The 20,327-nt window shown below is 39.4% G+C and overlaps 1 protein-coding gene across 3 annotated transcripts in view; it reads left to right on the top strand.

Annotated features, from left to right (window-relative positions):
• Positions 1 to 20,327, top strand: part of Ect2 (epithelial cell transforming 2) — a 64,871-nt gene that overhangs the window by 31,978 nt on the left and 12,566 nt on the right. For 2 of the 3 annotated variants that reach the window (XM_052731677.1, XM_052731676.1), the window contains 9 exons: positions 1,438 to 1,557; positions 3,368 to 3,436; positions 5,538 to 5,648; positions 6,491 to 6,587; positions 7,747 to 7,828; positions 9,317 to 9,395; positions 9,755 to 9,874; positions 13,451 to 13,589; positions 15,995 to 16,149. In XM_052731677.1, the coding sequence (XP_052587637.1) occupies positions 1,438 to 1,557; positions 3,368 to 3,436; positions 5,538 to 5,648; positions 6,491 to 6,587; positions 7,747 to 7,828; positions 9,317 to 9,395; positions 9,755 to 9,874; positions 13,451 to 13,589; positions 15,995 to 16,149 (972 nt within the window). The remainder of the gene's footprint in view (positions 1 to 1,437; positions 1,558 to 3,367; positions 3,437 to 5,537; positions 5,649 to 6,490; positions 6,588 to 7,746; positions 7,829 to 9,316; positions 9,396 to 9,754; positions 9,875 to 13,450; positions 13,590 to 15,994; positions 16,150 to 20,327) is intronic. The other variant, XM_052731678.1, reaches the window with a different exon arrangement.

Genomic DNA, 20,327 nt, shown 5'->3' with positions numbered 1-20,327 from the left:
TCTCAGCATCAACCTCAGGCTTCCACGTGCACATGCGCACACATGCCACAGATGTAATGAAAAAGGAGAAAAAGTACTTGAATATTAAAAATTGTCACCATTACAGGGGTGGAGTAGCTCTAGGGGAGAGTGCATATGCAGCATACATGGGCATAGATTTTATTATCCACACCATTAACATAACCAGTCCATTACTTCCAAGTCACACAGCAGTTTATAGTTTCCACAACACAGGCCCCTCACCCCCACTTGTATAAATGGGGTGAAATCTACCTGCTAAAAACGAATAAAAATAAGAAAACCACAGCTGGGTATAGTCGTCCATCCCTGAAACCCCAGTACCTGGAAGCTAAGGTTATTTGAGGTTTTGTTACTTCTTTTTTTCCTTATAATTGGCACAGCAGGACCAGTGAGATGGCTCAGTGAGTCAAGAATGTACTTGCCCCGAAAGGCCTTCATTGATCCCAGATCCAGGGTGGGAGGGGAAGACTGACTTTGGAGAGTTTTCCTCTGACTTGTGCATGTGCACTGTTGCACGTGGGCACCGTGTTTCTCTCCCCCTTCTCCCTACTTGCGTGTTCCCCCCCTCCCCTCCTCCCTACCTTCTGTCTCCCCCTCTCCCGCTTCTGTCTTTGACACACAGAAACACACACTGATAATAGTATAAAAATGCTACAGTGATAAGTGGGCAGAGTTTAGGTTTTCTCATGAGATTTAGAAATCTAGTTTCTTTGCTACTGAATTTTTATGTTGCCATTTCTAAAACATTTAGTATTATACCACTGTTATGTGTCTAGAAAGCTTATTACTTTCTTTGTTACAAATTGAATAAAAAGGAATTAACTTTTCTACTAATTCTAATAATTTGTTTGGTTTCCTTTGGAAAAAAACAGATTTATTTTTGTTTTATGTTTATGGGTGTTTTGCTACTGTTCTGGTGGAACCAAGAAGAATGTATTGGATTCCTTGGGATTGGAGTTATAGAAGGTTGTAAACCACCATATGGTTGCTGAGAACCGAACCTGGGTGCCCTGGAAGAGCAGCCAATGCACTTAACCCCCGCCCCCCAAGTGTGTGCCTGTACAGAGTATATCGATATAAGAATGAGAAATAAAATGTTAGGAGAAAAGATTGTGAAATTTAGGAAAGGTTTTTCCCTCGACTATTTTTTTTTTTTTTTTTTTTTTTTTTGGTTTTTCGAGACAGGGTTTCTCTGTGTAGCTTTGCGCCTTTCCTGGTACTCGCTTTGGAGACCAGGCTGGCCTCGAACTCACAGAGATCCGCCTGCCTCTGCCTCCCGAGTGCTGGGATTAAAGGCGTGCGCCACCACCGCCCGGCCTCCCTCGACTATTTTTGATGTTGCTGTCACTGTCACTGTTTATGTTTTAGCCTTCTTTTTCTCATGGTTTGCCTAAAGTAGATTCCTCCCCCACTTAGTTATTTCAGGTGCCACTAGAAGAAGAAGGGCAACGTGGTGGACCTATTCTTGCTCCAGAGGAGATCAAGACTATTTTTGGGAGCATCCCAGATATCTTTGATGTACATATGAAGATAAAGGTAAATGTGCATTAAAGATGGACAGCATTCTCTTTGGGGGTTGTATATACTTATTGTAACATTTCAGGTCTTTCTGCCTAGCTAAGTAAATAAGTTTTGTATGTGAGACTTAACATCTCACTAGTAGCTGTCTTTGAGCTCATCGAGATCCTCCTTGCTCAGCTAGGGGTTACAGAGTTGAGACACCACTCTTGGCTTAAATTTTGTAAATGTCTTCAATAAATTTTTTTTTTTTTTTTGGTTTTTGAGACAGGGTTTCTCTGTGTAGCTTTGCGCCTTTCCTGGGACTCACTTTGTATCGCAGGCTGGCCTCGAACTCACAGAGATCTGCCTGGCTCTGCCTGGCTCTGCTTCCCGAGTGCTGGGATTAAAGGCGTGCGCCACCACCACCCGGCAAAAAAATTTTTTAAGACATTTTATTGTATGTAGATAAATATTTTGCCTGCATGTTTGTATGCATACCACATGCGTGCTTGGTGCCCAGAGGTCAGAAGTTGGCATTGGATTCCCTGGAATCTGGAGTTAGAGATATGGGTGCTGGAAATTGAACCTGGGTACTCTGAAAGAGTGAAAAGTGCTCTAGACCCTTGAGCCATCTCCCCATTCAAATTTTTATGAGTATTTTATGTTTTAGGATGACTGAGGAATTTTATGGACCAGGGATTAGCAAACTTGTGGTTCATAGGCTGCATCTAGCCCTCTGTTTTGGTAAAGAGTCTTACAGTAGAGCCCATTCATTTTCATACTTTTTTTTTATACATTATATTTTGATTATATTCTTTCCCCTCCCCTACTCCTCCGATGCTCCCCACCTCCCTCCCCACCTAACTTCATGTTCCTTATCTCAAAAACAGAAAAAAAAAATTACAGCAAACAAACAAACAAACAAACAAAAAGCCAGCAGGACAAACAATATACCAAGTACAACAAAAAACCCACAAAAAGGGGGAAAAAAAAGTCTTGTTTTGTGTTGACCAACTCTTTCTGGGCACGAGGCCTGTCCTGATGTAGTTGATATACCCAGTGACAGACCATTGCAGAAAACTCACTTTCCATTTCCCAGAAGGGATCAGTTCCAGATCACTTGGTAGGGATTTGTTGAATCTGTTTCCCTTTCTCAATGCTGGGGTTTTGTCTGGCTTGAGTTTGTGCAGATATTTGCATCCTACTGCTGTGAGGTCCTGTGTTCAGTTCTGCTGTGTCTGGAAGATGCTGCTTCCTTAGAGTCATCCAGGTTCTCTGCCTCCTCCTCCACATACATGGCCGAGCCCGGGGCAGAGTTTTGAGAGAGTCATCCCATTTAGGACTCCTGTCCCAGTCTCCTCACTCTCCATTTGCATACTGTATGCTTGCTTCCATTCTGCAGAATTGGGAGCTAGTAACAAGCCATATGGCCTTGGAATATTTACCATCTGTCCCTTCTAGTAAAATTTGCTTGACCATGTTACAGGTTATAATTTTTAATGACTTGTGTTAAATTAGTTGCTACAGAAGCAGGGTTAAAAGTAGCTTTTTCATAATTGATTAGGCCAATCAACATTATATTTAGTAAGACAAAGCATTGAGCTATTAGTCATATTGGGGAATTAGGATTGGTCTGCCTGACAGTGCTTTGTATATTTTCTTAATTAGTCCAAAGGTTATGTTCTTTGTAGACAAAAATTTAATTCTTTGTTAGAAAAGGAGTTTACATATAAGATTAAGGTACTGCATAAAGTTTTGGTTTTTTTTTTCAGCAAAAGATCTCATAAATGTTATAAGATATGTAAGGAGCTATTGAGTTTCAATGTTTCGATTTGTTGTATTTCAGGATGATCTTGAAGACCTTATTGTTAACTGGGATGAGAGCAAAAGCATTGGTGACATCTTTCTTAAATATGTAAGTGTTTGTTTACAGTTGTGTGGACTTGAACGATTGCAGACTTAGTAGTAGCTCATTAAGGACTGGCAGGGAAGGAAATGTGAAAATGCCATTTAAAGAGTTCCTGTGGTTGTTACAAAATATCCTAGAATTGTTCTTGACTTTTGAAACGTTTTCTATATGCCAGCTTAATACAAGGTCATCATTAGAACATCACTTATCTCACAAATGTATAGTGACTTTTATGTAAAATTATTTACTATCCCCCAAATGGTTATATATTCATGATTTTTAAAAAAAAACTTTGCATGTGCCAGGCAGTGGTGAGCACACCTTTAACCCCAGCACTCAGGAGGCAGAGGCAGGTGGATCTCTGAGTTTGAGGCCAGCCTGGTCTACCAGTTCCAGGACAGCCAGGGCTACATAGTGAGACCGTGTCTCAAAAAACAAAGACTTTGTGTGCATATATATGTTGATACATGCACATATGTATTGTTGGTGTCTCTTACTTTCATATCTGCTTCTGTTGAATTTTAAAACCACAAAGAACCGCATATCTGAGGGTGTAGCTGAGACTAGAGTGCTGGCTGAGTGAGCATCACACATCACAGAAGGGGAGAAACAAACGAACCACTTAAGACTAGCCTACAGTGTGTGTGTGTGTGTGTGTGTGTGTGTGTGTGTGTGTGTGTGTGTTTAATCCTTCAGCAAACAAAATCAAAGACAAAAGGCAGAGTATATAGTTGTATACACCTCTCCTTCCAGCACTTAGGAAATTGAGGCGAGCGACTGAGTCAGAGGCCCACCTGGACTACATAAAGTGGTCCTGTTCCAACAAACATATAAAAACCATGTATCTTAAATTTAGGGAATAATCCATTTTGTAACAGGCCTGTGGTTTATATCTGTAATCCCATCACTTGGAGGCTGAGGCAGAAGGATTGCTTTGAGTTTGACGCTAGCTTGAGCTCTGTCTCAAAACAAACCCAAAACAAAGTCCACAAAATGTTTTCCTTTTCCTGAGGTCCTGTGACTAGGAACTGCTCTTCTTAAGTCTCTTAGGCTGGGATTTACATGTGAGTACCTGATGTTCCTTCTGCAACAGGTTACTTTTGTTTCCTAAGGCCTCTTTCTCAACCTTTATAGATGTTTGTTCAGGTTGTTGAGGGTTCTAAACATGGAGATCATTGACATATTTGATAACTCAACATGTTTAATTAGCAAAGACAGTTTTTTCTTTCTAGAGATTTTAGTTTTTAATTTTAATGGTATTTATATGTGTGTGGGTTTGTATACATGAGTGCAGGCAAGTTCTTGTGGAGGCTTGGAGTTAGGGTGTTGTCGACAATCAGTGTTCCATGTGGGTACTGGGTACTGAACTTGGATCTGCTGCAAGAGCAGTAAAGTCTCCTTAACAGCTGTGCCACATTTTCAGACCAATTTTTTTGGTCTTGAGAAATATGATTGCTGTTTTAATCGTGGTTTGGATTCTTCAAGAAACAATAACATTCATTTTTAGGCTCCCATAGATTAGCTTTAACTTAATTTAAAATATGAAAATAGAAAGGTTTTGAATGTCTAGTTTGTAGGTATGTTTCATCATGCCTAGTTTATATGGTGCTGGGATCAAACCCATGGTTTTGTTTATACTAGGTAAGCACTCTATTGACTACTTTCCCAGTCTGATATTCATATATTTGTTATGTTTTAAAGTATGTGTCATTTGTGTGTGTGTGTGTGTCTTTATTTGCTGTTTTAAGTCAGCAATAGGCTGATTTATAGGCTGTGTGTACCAGTTGATGCATTTTGAATAGCAATGAAAAAGTTCTTTTGAGATGAAGTCTCACTGTGTAATGCTGAGGACATCCTGGAGCTCTCAGCAGACCAGTCTGCCTCTTGCTGGCCATCTTCTTGGCTTCTGAGTGCTGAGGTGTGGGCCATTGTGTTTAGCATCAACTTATTTGTAAAACCAATTTCTGTATTTAACAGAAATTATGAGGAAACTTATTTAAAACCTTTCTTTTGCATGTAAGTCTGATTGTGATTGTCAATTGTGTCACAAAGATTCATTGTCTAAGGGTGAAATTCATAACAAATTGTTTTTATTTTTTGTATCTAGTCAAAAGATTTGGTAAAAACCTACCCTCCATTTGTAAACTTCTTTGAAATGAGCAAGGAAACAATTATTAAATGTGAAAAACAGAAGCCCAGATTTCATGCTTTTCTCAAGGTAATAGAATTTTCTTTCATACAAAAATTTGATTATCACTTGTGAATTGATTCATTAAATAATTTTTAAAAGAGCAATTTATAATTTTAGTAAAATTCTACTCATGTAATGACACATTAATAACTGGTCTTAATTTTAGTTGTAACTGTGGGTGGCTACGATGTTTAGACTTAGAATGTTTGGTATTTATACAGTAGGGGCCAAGAGGCAGCTGAGTGAATAAGGATGCTGTATGATTTGTTTTGGCTTCTCTGTAGCAGTAGGCTTTGCGTATGGTGGCACATGTGGATATTTTCAAAGGAAATAATGTTACCATCCTTGATGAGTTCTGCAAACGCCTGTCGGTGTTCCAACGATGCTGTGGTTTCTCCCGTCAGTGCTTTCTGTGAACCAGGGGTGTAGAGCAGTTGATCGGTTAAACCGTTTCAGGGCTGACGTATGCAGTCTTTATAAAAGCTTAAGAAAGCCCCTATATGTTACACGTGTGTAGAGGAACACACGCTCTGTAACATGTTAACCCTTCCTGACCAAGACAGAATTTTAGACCTTGAAAGTTATTGATCATGGTGATCTGCTAAAGAGTAGCTCCATCCTGCATCTTCTCCATGAATTCTTAATTCATTTATTCATTTATTTTATGCAAATGCATGTGTGCGCACGCTTGCATGTGTGTGCATTGCAGTGTTTGTGCATGCATGTGCATCTTTGACCCTGTAGATTCTGGGGCTTGAACTTGAGTGTCTGATGTGGTAGCAAGTTCCTTTACCTTCAGAGTCAGCACCTGCTTCCTCTTCTCTCTTCTTGACAAGGATAGTTGTGTCTAATAAATTACTTCTGTTTAGATAAATCAAGCTAAACCAGAGTGTGGACGGCAGAACCTTGTGGAACTTCTCATCCGGCCGGTGCAGCGGCTACCCAGCGTTGCTTTACTACTAAATGGTACTTGGCTTACTGTGGTTTTGTTTGCTTGATTTTTTTTTTTTTTTTTAGATATTTTTATGCAGTAGTTTCTTCCTCCTCCTCTTCTTCCTTTCCTTCCACCTTTCTTTTTCTTCCTTCTCCTTCCTTCTTTCCTCCTTTCTTCTTGAGGATGACCTTGAACTCCTGCCTCTCCAGTCTCCTGAGTGCAGTGATCAGTATCTGGTTTATGTAGTATTGGAGTTCCAGCCCACAGCTCCATGTTGCATTCTGGCAAGTGCTATCCCAGCAGCTCCATCCTCATTCTGCAGTACTTCTTTCTTGAAGAGTTGGTATTTTTATTTTCAGGGTTTGTTAGGTCTTAGCATTAGAGTTTGTTTTTTTATATAGATATTAAATTTATGATAAATTTGAAAAGCAGTCTCTGAAGCTACAAATATTTAGTTTTACCTGATAGTCTATGTTGTCATAGTGGTCTCTTTCTGCTTAAAAGTTCCTTTTGTTTCATGGTATCATAGATTCTAAATCTATTTATTCAAGTAACAGAATTCCCACAGAAACGTCACAAGAAGAGGACTCATGTCCTAAGTTCCTAGTCCTCTTTAAGGTTTTTATATTTGATTTTATGTTTACCTTTTTGTAAAGTCTTCGATTGGAGCTGGGGAAGTAGTTCATTTGGCAGAGTGCTGGCCTAGTACATGTTTCCCGACAAACCAGGCCTGGTGCTGCTCTCCTGTAATCACGTCCGGGGGAGTGGAAGCAGAGATAGAGTCCCAGTGCAGATGATCGGCACAGAGAGTGCAAGGTCAGACCGGGATACACGAGAGAGACCCTGTCTCAGATGACTCAGTCAGTCTCAGAGGGTTTAGTGTACCTTGAGACCTACAGCCATTTACTTCAGTACGTCAAACTGCAAGTATCAACAGGATTTGCTAGTACAGCTTTTATGATCCAGTTTTTGTTTTGAGACAGGCTATTACTGCGCAGTCAAGTTTTGTTCCAAACTTGCAATCCTTCTATCTCCAACTCCTAAGGTAATAGGGATTACTGTTCTGCTCTGCCATTCCTGGCCACAAACTTCTTTTCAATATAAGGGTTAGATGTTACCTTTAAAAACAGTTAGCCTATATCAAGATGGATGTATTTTAAGCAGTCATGAAAAAACATGTTATTATTACAGATCTCAAGAAGCATACAGCTGATGAAAACCCTGACAAAAGCACGTTAGAAAAAGCTATTGGATCACTGAAAGAAGTGATGACGTAAGCAACTTAGAGTTTCCTTTACAATGGGTGTGTGTATGTCAGAGTCAGAGAGAGAGAATAGATGAGCATGTGAGCACATGAGCTCCACCACAGGCACACAGAGGTCAGAGGACAACTGTGGAGCTGGTTTACTCCTTACACTTTCACATGGATTCTGAGGATTGAACTCGAGGTTGCCAGGCTTGCGTGGTGTAAGTTGCTTTTACCTGTAGATCCGTCTTGCTAGCTGCTAACATGTTTTTGTTATTGGATTTAGACTGGAAATGATATCTTTGTCATAAATAAATATCAAAAACAAACTTCCGTAAAATACCTAAATTATTCCCCTAATAGTATGATTATAATTAAAATGGTAAATATTGTAAGAGTATATTGATCACACTATTTATTTCTCACGTTAATTGTATGTACAGAGACAGTAATGGTATAGAAATTTGAAAATAGCCATTAATGCACAAATAGACCTTCTCTTCTTGTGCCCTAGAGCAAGGCTTTTTCCTCTCATTTGCATGCATATGGTCTTGTTCATGGCGATTTTCTGATTTCAGTTAAATTCTGATTTACAAAGATATATTTCTGTAAACCTTGCATTCATAGGTCCTTTCACCAACATGGATTTTCTTTTCCTACTACTACTTTTTATATTTCTTTACTTGAATGAATTTTCTCATATCAAACTTCATGCAATGAAAAGAAGACTTTAAACATTCCTTAAATTGAATAAGATCCTAAGTCCATACAAGTTGTCCGTCATGACTTACATTCTCAAGGCTCCCTGCTGATGTTGAACAAGGTGTGAACTCCAGATGGAAGCTCTTGCTATTGAGTTCCCTACTGGACTCCAGTAGGATTTACGCCATGGTGGAGGCTTGTCCACATTTCTTAGCAGTAAGCTACAAGTGAAAGTTCCCCTGCCCTTACATGCATAAACTGTTCACTGTAAATTCTTGGGTATCTAATAAGACACAATTGCTGACTAAGAGTTCAGTAAGTGCATTCTTTGGCTTTTTACCATTACGCATTTCCTAATTTCAAGAGACTTGTCCTTGTTTTGATGGATTTTTAGTTTTGGGCACAAAGATAAAAGAAAGGAGAGACTCTTAGACCATTCTCTCTAGAAGTAGTGGATTTTTTCTCTGCAGTGAAATGACTACCATGTGACTTGAGAATAAAGCATAAAGCTTTAACTGAAAGTATGTTTCAAACTTCAGAATTTTGTTAACATTAAATATTATGCAGGCTAACAGTATTTTAGAAAGTGTTTACTGATTAAGTAAGTATTCCACAGTGAAACATAACATTTCTGAAAGATCTATGGAATATTTTTTAATATCAGGATGGTTTTGAGGGAATGTCTGTCTGATTCATGTATCGAAATTAAGGCACCCACGTGAAAGTCAGGCTTTGTGACATGAGATGTATTTGTGTGCTGATTGCACGTCAGTGTTAAAAGAAATTTTACAAAATACATATGAATTTTTTCAGACATATCAATGAGGATAAGAGAAAAACAGAAGCACAGAAGCAAATTTTTGATGTTGTTTATGAAGTAGATGGATGCCCAGTAAGTATTGTTTGATGATTACCATTTAGTTTACTGCCTTAATGAGGTTTCTATAGTTTAAACAATATAAGCGATCTCAGGCTGCAGAGATGCCCCGGTGGTTGAGAGCACGTGCTGCTCTTAAAAAGGACCCAAGTTCAGTTCCCAGCACCCATGTCCGGTGACTCACAACCTAGAATCCAGCTACAGGGGATTCAATACCCTCTTTTGGGTTCTGAGGGTACCTTTTCACACATAGCATATACTCAAAGAGACACATACACATAAATAAGAATAATAACAATCTTAGCACCACTTTTGAATGACAACTTGTAAAAGTTAACTTGATAACATTCGACCATTTTTATCCATGTTCCCAGGCTAATCTGTTATCTTCTCATCGAAGCCTAGTACAAAGAGTGGAGACAGTTTCTCTAGGTGAGCACCCCTGTGACCGGGGAGAGCAAGTCACCCTCTTCCTCTTCAATGACTGCCTCGAGGTAAGTTTGTACTCAGTGTGACTTAACACTGAGGTATTTTGTGATTTCCCTAGATATTTAAAACCAAGCTTTGATTGGAGTACAATGCAGAAATTTGAGGTATACTCAGTTATTTTTCAAAGAAATTAAGACCAATTGCTGATTTCATACAGTGGAATGCTTTGGAGAGAAAGTCTAATACTAAGTTTGGTAAATTTCCAGTCTTCAAATCTTAAGTCAAAATTCCATACAGGTAAATGTTTAGATCATGAGTTTTGGGGACCTTGTGTTTTTATGTATATTTATTCAAGATCTACAAATTAATATTTTTTAATTAAAATGTAAGTAGCCCTTTGCAGCCAAGATGAAGTCAGTTGAAGAGCTAACTTGATAACTTAGTACTGTGAATCCCTTGATTCCTTCTTTGTCTACTTTGATAGCATCTCACTGTGTAGTCCAAGCTGGCCTTAAACTTTGGGCAGTCCTTCCACTTCAGCCTCCTGAGTGCTAGGATGGTAGGCACGAGCCACTATGCCAAATTGGATTCTTTAAAATTAAAAGGTTTTATTGATGAGATGTAATAATTTCAATTCCCAGACTCTACCCCGTCTGTGGTCAGTGTTTTCTTCTCATAGCAACCCACAAGCAAATTATTGAGTTTGTGTACTTCTTAAGCTTTTTTTCCTTCCTTTAACATGTATTTTTAAATAACCAATTTAATGAGGGAAAGTATCTTAGTTGCTGTAATGAAATTCCATGACCAGAGCACCTAGAGGAGGAAAGCATTTTTTCGACTTACACTTCCACATCACTGTTCATCATTGAAGGAAGTCAGGACAGGAACTCAAACGGCAGGAACCTGGAGACAGGAGCTGATGCAGAGGTCATGAGGGAGTGCTGCTTACTGGCTTGCTCAGTCTGCTTTCTTATAAAACCCAGAACCACCAGCCCAAGGGTAGCAACACCCGCAGTAGGCTGGGCCCTCACACATCAATCACTAATTGAGAAAATGCCCTACATTCTTTCCTACAATCCAGTCTTATGGATGCATTTTCTTAATTCAAATTCCTTTCTCTCAGATGACTTTAGTTTGTGTCAAGTTGACGTAAAACTATCCAGCACAAGTAGAAAGGAATTCAGCTTCCTTCATTTCAAAAATGAAAAGATGTTCATTGGGTAAAAACATTAACGAGAAAACTCATTTGACATGTTTATAACTGATTAACTTTCTGTTTCCCTCATCAAAGTGACTGCTGACTTTCCTGTTTCTTTTAAGTCTATCCATTCATTTTCTGTGTTGCTTCTCTTAAAGAGCTGTCCTCTTACATTGTGTACATTATTTAAAGTATAAACACAGGCCAATCTTAAGAGACCAAGGTATGTATGCACAGAGCAGCTATAGGTGCAGTAAAATCTCAAGGAAGATCTCCTGTGTTGAAGTTCTGTACTTAGAGGTTAAGAGTGATACTTTTATTTGGCTAGTAGTGTTACGGAAAGCACAAAGTAGTGATAATATGATACACAGTGGACCACATCCTGCAGTGACAAGAATGATGAAAGGTATGCTGTGGGTCCCCTGCAGTAAAGACCTCAGCCTGCTCTGTTTGTGAGAACAAGGCCAGGAGTCACCTTCAATCCCATCTTACCTGAATTTACATTACCAGAGGGCTTAGCTGTATATAGTTGGACTGTGTTTCTTCTGTTTGTTTCTGTTAAGACTTCTTTAGGTTTTTCCTATTGAAATCTCCAGGTCTGTTGGCCCCATTCTGTTAGGTCTGGTTATTTGGATTCCCTTAACAGTTTGTTGTGGAGTTTATCTTTGTTTTTAGTATAGCAGTGATTTGTTTTGATTTTTCAAGACAGGATTTCTCTGTGTAACAGCCCTGGCTGTCCTGGAACTCAACTGTATAGACCAGGTTGGCCTCAAACTCACAAGAGATCCACTTGCCTCTGTCTCCTGAGCATTGGGATTAAAGGTGTGGACCACCACTGCCCTGCTAGACCTTTATTTTTTAATTCACGTAAGAAAAGTAGAACTCAGCGGGCAGTGGTAGCATATGCCTTTAATCTCAATATTCAGGAGGCAGAGGCAGGTGGATCTCCGTGAGTTGGAGGCTAGCCTGGGTCTATAGAGCTAGTTCCAAGACAGCTAGGGCTACACAGAGAAACCCTGTCTCATAAAATGAAAACAAAAAAAAAAAAAAAAAAGGAAAAATAGACCAGCAAATTTGAAACAAAAATACTTTTAATATTCTGATAGTATATAACGTAAATGCCTAGAGCTACCACTATACTTACACATTAGGAGCAGTTCAATCGCAGTAAAATCTGTACTATCTTTAGTATGACATTGACTAATGTTAAATCTAGATTTAAGGATTTATTTTGCATTTGAACATTTTATCTGTGTTTTGGGTTTTTTTTAATCCTTGATTTATTAATGTTTATATCATCAATTTCAATACCGTAAAATGGTATATTTTGTTTAGCTAATAAAAAGCATATTGTAGAGGAGTTAAAGTATCTTCTGCTTACTTTCCCTGTGCTCCTGTCAGTGGAATGTTAATGTTTGGTATATTTATGTGATATGTAGAATAGACATTTCCATATCTGCTTTAGTGGGAATATGATACACCAACTAGCTTATCGTATTCATTAGCCCAGTACCACGTATTTGTCTTACTCATGATGACCAGTCTCGATTCAAGTAAATGTTTGCACTCATTTTATGTAAATGCTACTCAGCAAAATCTGTTTTACTGCAGAGGAGATTCCTTTCTCCTTTTTCTTTTTCTTTTCTTTTGGCAAAATCTCAATATATCACGAATCACAAGATCTTTCTGATTTTGCTCTTCTCCAGTTACCTATCTCTTCCTTTTGCATGGGTATCCAGTTAAGGTAAAGTGATAGCCTCATACAGCACTTTGACTTTATAATTTCTATTTGTGTGTGTGTGTCTTTCTGTGTTATTGTTGCTGTTTTATTTTTGAGACAGTCTTATTGTGTAGCTCAGGCTGGCCTCGACCCAAAAGTCCTCTCCTGCATTAGCTCTCTAGGAAAGAGCTGGGATTTCAGGTGCTGAATGCATGTTTAATTACTTTCCTTAGGCTTCCCTTTGTCAGTACTCTGTAGGCAGCCATGAGACTAGGAACTATTTGACACTTCCTCTGTATTATTCTGTCACTAGGAGATATTTGAAATACCCCCTTACAATACAATTAACACCATTTTGAACCCAGGAAAGCTGTCCCAGAACAGCTGTTTCCCATCTGAGGTTCCAGGCTTCATTCAAGTCTCCTGCCAATTTTTTTCTTGTTCTTGCTTCTCGTCCTTCCGTGCCCTTGAGACTTCCCACCACCCCTACCCCTAGGCCTGTTTTTCTGGTTGTGAACTTTCCTAATACGGACATGAGCATCTGGCTGTACAGTTACATGTGTGCTTTTTGTCACGGTCTCTCGCTTTTATTGCATAGTAACTGGAATGGCTAATCATCAGATTAGTTGCATATATATCTATGTGACTAGTGCTGTTATTTTTAAATGTGTGAACCTTTGGTTTTATCACAATAATGATTATGACTTTTTCCCCTACAATCAGATAGCAAGAAAACGGCATAAGGTCATCGGTACTTTTAGAAGTCCTCATGATCGCACCCGACCACCAGCTTCTCTTAAGCATATTCATCTAATGCCTCTTTCACAGATAAAGAAGGTGCTGGACATAAGAGAGACAGAAGGTAAGCTCACAGTATTCACTGAATAAGAATAGCTTGTCCTCACTGAGGCTTAGATTTACTACTGCCATTCCTTATTTAATGGATGAATTATCTTGACATGTGGCTCAAATATAATGTGTCCTAAAGTAATTGTTCTTATACCTCTATCTTAACTTCATCTCTAGGTACAGACTTGATGTTTTCATTGTTTCAACCAGCAGAATATTCTCTCTCTAAGAGTCAAAGGCTTTTAAATGGTTACATATTAAAATAACACCTTAGTTTGTCTTATTCCCATATCAAAACTTACTAATCATTCTTTAGAATCCAAAATAAATCACCAGTCTTGTTCTGGACCATATATCTTAATACCTTTTTTTCTTGCCCATGTTGCATTTAGGACTATCTTTTCTTTTATTCTCTATTGAAAAAACAATGTGTGTGCATGTTTTGTCTGCATATCTAAGCACTACATTTATACAGTGCCCACAGAGGCCAAAAGAAGGTCCCAGATCCCTGGGATTGGAGTTAAGATGGTTGTGAGCTGCCATGTGAGTGCTGGGAATGAAACCAAATCCTCTGGAAGAGCAGCCAGTGATCCTAACCACTGAGCCACCTCTCTAGCCCCAGGTATATCTTCAAGATACAAACTTGGGAAGGGAGTTGTGGGAGTGGACAGGAAGGCTCATTGTGTAAAGGAGTTTACTGCCAAGACTGACCCGAATTCAATCCCTGGGACCCACGTGGTGGAAGAAAAGAACTCACTCCCACAAATGGTCCCCTAAAGCACACATAACCTAGTATGTGAGTGTGCATGGGAACAGACAACCACACAGTTTAGTTTTCTTTTAGAAAAGATAGAGGTTGAAGAGTAGATGGATATGAAATAAATAGCCCTCAGTAACTGGTAGGCTTGGTCAGATGCATGGACACACACACGTGCAAAAGATAGCTGTGGTAGCTCCCTTTAATCCCAGCACTTGGGAGGCAGAGGCAAGCAGATCTATGAGTTTGAGGCCAGCCTGGTCTACATAGTGAGTTCCTGGCCAGCTGTGGTATGTAGTGAGACCCTATCTCAAAAGTAATAATGAAAAAATAAGTAGGCATGTGTGCATTTGTATGTGTGCACTTGTTGCATTTGTGCCAGCTTCTCATTTGCAACAAAATTCCTGAGATAATCTATTTATGAAATATTTTGGCTGATAATTTTGGAGCTTTCAGTCAATTCCCTTTTAGTTTTATTGCTGTGGACTGCGGTGATGTGGTTCATCATGTCTGAGAGCGCATGCTTGAGACCAGTAGCTGAGCTGTGAAGTGAAGAGGTCAGGGTCCCAGCTGCAGACAGGCATTTAACACAGCGTTGGTGTCATTCCTCATCCGTAGTGCAGCACTGGCCTAAGGAAAGCTTCTCCTTTTAACTTATTGAGTATTAGTGACTTTCTGTGGGTCTGGAAAGGCCCCCAATGAACATCTATCTGAAGTGGTGTTAGCTGTTTAGCTAGCACTTAGTGCAGCGTGTGTATGGTCATATTTTAGGCAGCATCTCTTCATTTGTTATTTAATAAAGTTAAGCTATTTCAGTGATCCACTCCTCTGAGCTGTAAGGCATGAGCCTTTCCTTTTTCTCATGTGTGTTGCTGGTGTTCAGACCCAGGGCCTTGCGCCTGCTATTCAAGCACTCCACCACGGAGCCGTATCTCCAGCCCACAGTAACTTACAGAGCTATTTTCTGTCAGTTCTTCAACTCTGTGTTTATTAGCGCCTATGAGGAGACCGTTATTTAATTTGGGGAGTGGTAGTTGTGAAAGTGTTCACATTCAGGGATGTCTCTAAGACACAGATCAGGGAGGTGGAAAGACCTGTGAGGTGGCTCAGCAGGTAAAGGCACTTGCCATCATGCCTGACGACCTGAGTCTGGTCCCAGGGCCCATGTGATGGAGAGAACTGACTCACACTCACAAGTTGTCCTCTGGCTTCCGAATCTTCATTGATAGCAACTTAATGTTTATCTTCATCATTATGTTTTTAAAATAGATTATTTTAGCATCTCGGTTACAAAGCAATTACGCTTTAATATTTGTACACTTTTATGTGATTTATGTATGTTGCTAGTGGTTTATGCTGCCATTTTAATTTTGAAACTTAAATGCTAGAATTAGATTATCTTTTTTTATTTGATTATCATTGAAAAATTTAAATGTCACAAAGAATACTTTTTATTTGTTTTCAGGTTATTGTTGATTCCTTATACAGTTTTTATGATTATAATTCTTCTTCCCAGTGCTTCAACTTACTGCAGTGATGGTCCTGTTTTAGTTGAAAAAAGTAGGAGTGGGGGAAGAGAAAGCTGAATTTGGTGGTCTGTAGAAATGAAATTTCTAAACATCCAAGGAGTAACACTGTTCATGGTTATTCTGGAACCCTAGATTGTCATAATGCTTTTGCCTTGCTGGTGAGGCCACCAACAGAGCAGGCCAATGTACTGCTCAGCTTCCAGATGACATCAGAGGAGCTTCCAAAAGAAAAGTGGCTGAAGATGCTCTGTCGACATGTTGCCAACACCATTTGTAAAGCAGATGCTGTAAGTTCTTAAACCTGTGTCAAGTGCAGCTGTAAACATGCACAGTGCAGTCAGGCTGCACAGTGCATTCAGGCTGGCCACATTCCCAGTGACAGGTTAATCATGGATGGAAGAGAGCCTTTAGTTTTATTCACATGCAGAAAAATGAGGTTATTCGGTTCCTTTTAACCTTCTAGCTCTTGTGGCTGCAGTGTAGTGAGTTTTTGGGGACTTGTAGTGCACCATGTGATTTTTGCAGATCCTTTGTCTTTAATAGAATTTAAAATATTGACATTAAGGTAATTTTGTATATATATAAAATCTTAATCTAGCTGTTTTGCAAGTTGTTTTCTAACTTTCTATTTTATTTTTTTTTTGTAAAAAATTACTGTTTTGTGTTTATGGGTGTCTTTGGCCTGGTTCCCATGGAGGCCAGAAGAGGCCATTGGATCCCCCGGAACTGGAGTTACAGATGGTTGTGAGTTGCCATGTTGGGAATCAAACTGAGGTCCTTTGAAAGAGCAGCCAGTGTTCATAACCACTAAGCCATCTCCCCAGCCCCTTCAAATCAAATTCTTCTTGAACTCCAGCACTGAACGTCTTTGTTCAGTGCTGTCCCAAAGTCTGTGCGAGCTCTCTTCAGTCCTGTTTTCTTCTGGTTTCCTTTGACTGTGCTGCCTTTGAGCTGAGTGGTTCATTTTTATTGTTTGACCTAGCCTGACTTCAATGCTGTCTATTGTCTTTAAAATAGTGCGTGTTTTCTGCTCACTGATTTTTTAAACTGCTTCCATCACTGTTAAGTGTCTCTGCTGAGCGTTGAATCTTTTCTCTGTATTTTTGAAACTTGAATTTCCTTAAAACAATTCTTTTTTAACGTTCCAAGGTATAATGTATCACAGTGGGGAAGTTGAGGCGGTGGGAGCTTGAAGTGGCCGGTTACATTGCTTCCATAGTTGAAGAGGTGGAGAATGATGAGTGCTTGTGCTTAGATTACTGTCTTTTTATACAGTTCTGGATCCCAGAGTGGTACAGCCCAGTGCCGCCCACAGTGGTGGTGCAGCCCAGTGCCGCCCACAGCGGTGGTGCAGCCAGTGCCACCCACAGCAGTCAGGGCTTCTCACCTCAGTTATCCTGTCCACGTAACCCTCCAAGAGTCCTGTCTTCCAGGTGATTCTAGATGCAGATTAACAGTCCTGGTAGTAGAGGCAGTCTTCCTGCTGCTGGTCAGCATGGTTCTCGTAGTTTAGTCCCTGGTTTTGTAATTTGCTCAGCATTGGTTTCCCCATAGTGTGCCTGCTGGTGACTTTCAAGTCCAGGGACTGAATTCTTTCTTGCCCAGGCCAGAGGCATCGTTCATTTTGCTTCACGTTGAGGAAAGAGTATTAATCATCCTGCCTTCCTTCTTCAGTGCATATTACTGTGCTAAGTTAAAAACAGACGATGCATCCCTCTCATCTGGCTGTCCTTAGCACTGAGGAAATTTTGTTTCCTGTCATTGTGCCGTCTTGTTTAACCATCTCAGCCACTGTCTTTCCGCTTCCTACCTCGTAATTTCCACTGGTGTCTTTAGGAATGCTTAATACAGGCAGACTATTCTTCAAAGTACTTGGAACCAGAAGTGCCTCACACTTTGGCACATTTTTCGGGTTGTGGAATATTTGCAGACTTTGTCAGATATATCTCTAATCTGAAATTCTGAGATCAGTCGCTCCCAAACTTAGCACTGAGCGCACACTGTTTTGTGCCTCATTTTGGCTTCCGGATTGTTGGGTTAGGGATGTTTGACGGTAGTAAAAGAGGGCATTTTCTTTCTGTCTCCTTGAAAGCAGTGGAAGGTCGTAGCATGTTGCTTTTTCTATTATGACAAGTTGCCAATCCAGTTTCCTCACAGCAACTCTTCAATTAGTTACCATCATTAAGACAAGATTACCTTTATACCAGACAGACTACAGTGAAGAGCTGGATGTGATGACTAGGAATAAGTGAATTGCCAGGAACCTGAGAACCTTTAGTAGATGTTGGATGCATTCACTATCCCCTGGAAGATCTTCATATGGGATCAGGTTGTTAGGGAGAGCCTTACTCTGCAGAAATGATGCAGAGATAGGATCTGTTGCTGTGATAGGCACAGCCTGCTCAGTAGTAGTACTGTGAGTTGCTTTGGACCTTGCCGTGGAATGACATTTACCATAATTACACTTGCCTAATAATGATGTTGAAGTTTGCACATAGCATGTTGGGAACAGCATCCTCATGTAGTTCTTTCAAGATGTGTAGCTATAATACTGAAATGCAAAGCTAATGAGAATTTTTTTTTAATGTTATATTGATTTACTGGATGGAAGGTCAGGCAGCAAATGCAGAAAATGTCAGAAAGTGTACTCATCCACAAGATGGCAGCAAACACACACAGAATTACTCTAGTCTGTTGAAGTTTTCCCTTAGAATTGTGCTTTACACATTCAGGTTCAGGGGCACCAGTCAAGCTCTTTCCTGCAGTTAAGATTTCACACACAGGAAAATTTAAAGCCCCAATTAATGTCTTATTTGAGAATATTTTGCGATGTTGAAGAAAGTATGTTTCTAAATATGTATGTACAAGAGATATAAATAATAGACATAACTGATATTTCTTAAAAAGGCAATTCTAATTATTCGAATCAGTAGGGTTTTGTTGTTGTTGTTGTTGTTGTTTTTGTTTCCTGTTACCCTAAACAATTGAAGTTGCTCTCTCTGTTATTGTTGAAGTGTCTCTTTCTTTGACATGTAACCCGGGAGTCCTCAAACTTGCTGCAGTCCTCCTGCCTTCGCCTCCCGTGTGCTTGGATTACCACACCAGCTTGACGCTGCTTAAGTGAATAAGATAAGTGTGATCATTTTATTGTCTATACTGTTTAAGTTATTGTGACCCTTTGTAAATGACTTAATTAAAGCTCTCAGTTTGAAAGAAAACTTAAACAAAAACATGAAACCAAAGCCAAGAACAACAACTGATATTTGTATAGTGACTGTAGGGTTCTGGCATCTTTATTCTTGGTCAAACCTTCTTGTTGTCTGGATGGCGCGCACCTTTAGTCCCAGCACTCAGGAGGCAGAGGCAGGCAGATCTCTGAGTTCAAGACCAGCCTGGTCTACAGGGCAAGTTTCAGGACAGCCAAGACTGTGCAGAGAAACCTTGTCTTGAAACACCCCCCAAAACCCAAACAAAAACAAAAACCCATCTTTTCTCCCTGTTGATATGATGCTTCACATTCTGTTGTTTCCAAATGTAAAGTATAAGCTCAGCCTGCTTAAAGTGTTAACTCAGAATGTTTACAATGGGATTTCCTGTCTCTTGCCAGCATGTACCTTTAATTGCATGGTCTATATTCTTGGTCAGGTGGTAGTTTTTTATATATACACATACATATACACACATGTATATTTCTGACCTCTAATGCCAGCACTATAGTTTTACTAATAGTGAAGTTAAACATTGTCACCTTTTGGCGATAGAGTTAGTCTAGAAGTAACTTGAGAATTAAATGCCCTATGCCACAGTTTTGTATTTTTGCCACCAACTCAACATTTCTAATAAAAATGAAAAACATAGTCTGTAACTTGGGGCTGGAGAGATGGCTCAGTGGCTAAAAGCACTTACGATTCTTGCATAGAATTCAGGTTCTGTTCCCAAAACCCATATGGTGGCTTAAAATCCTCACTATCTCAAGATCACGGGGATCTAATACCCACATCTGGTCTCTGGGCACAGGCATGCGTGCAGTGCACATACGTACAGGCAAAATACCCATACACATAAATAAAAATTAATCTTTTTTTAAGACCCCAAAGCAATGTTTTATGTCTTGATTTTAGTTATTGCCACTGGTGCTTATAGCAGTATTTTGTTTTTTCTGAACTTGTAAGCAGAATTATAACTACTTGGGGAATAGATGCAGGCTGTGTAGGAAGAGATTTGTGCTTGTGAGACAGTATTGTGTATAACTAAATTAATATGCGATTTGTATTTATAAATATTCTCCAAGTTATTGGGGTGGATATTTAGTATTCAAAATTCTTAGGTCCTAAATGTTAGGATCACAATTATTTCAGATGTTAGACTTTTTTCTATATTTTTGAAATACTTGGCATATGCTTAATATGGTAAATTGGATATTACTCAAGTTTAAACCTACAATTCATTTGTTTCTTATACTCAT

The sequence above is a fragment of the Peromyscus californicus genome, unplaced genomic scaffold, assembly GCF_007827085.1.
Source record: "Peromyscus californicus insignis strain IS unplaced genomic scaffold, ASM782708v3 Scaffold_9__1_contigs__length_137607984, whole genome shotgun sequence".
Classification (NCBI taxonomy): Eukaryota; Metazoa; Chordata; class Mammalia; order Rodentia; family Cricetidae; genus Peromyscus; species Peromyscus californicus.
Note: the sequence above shows the minus strand (reverse complement) of the source record. Positions and strands in the feature narration are given on the sequence as shown.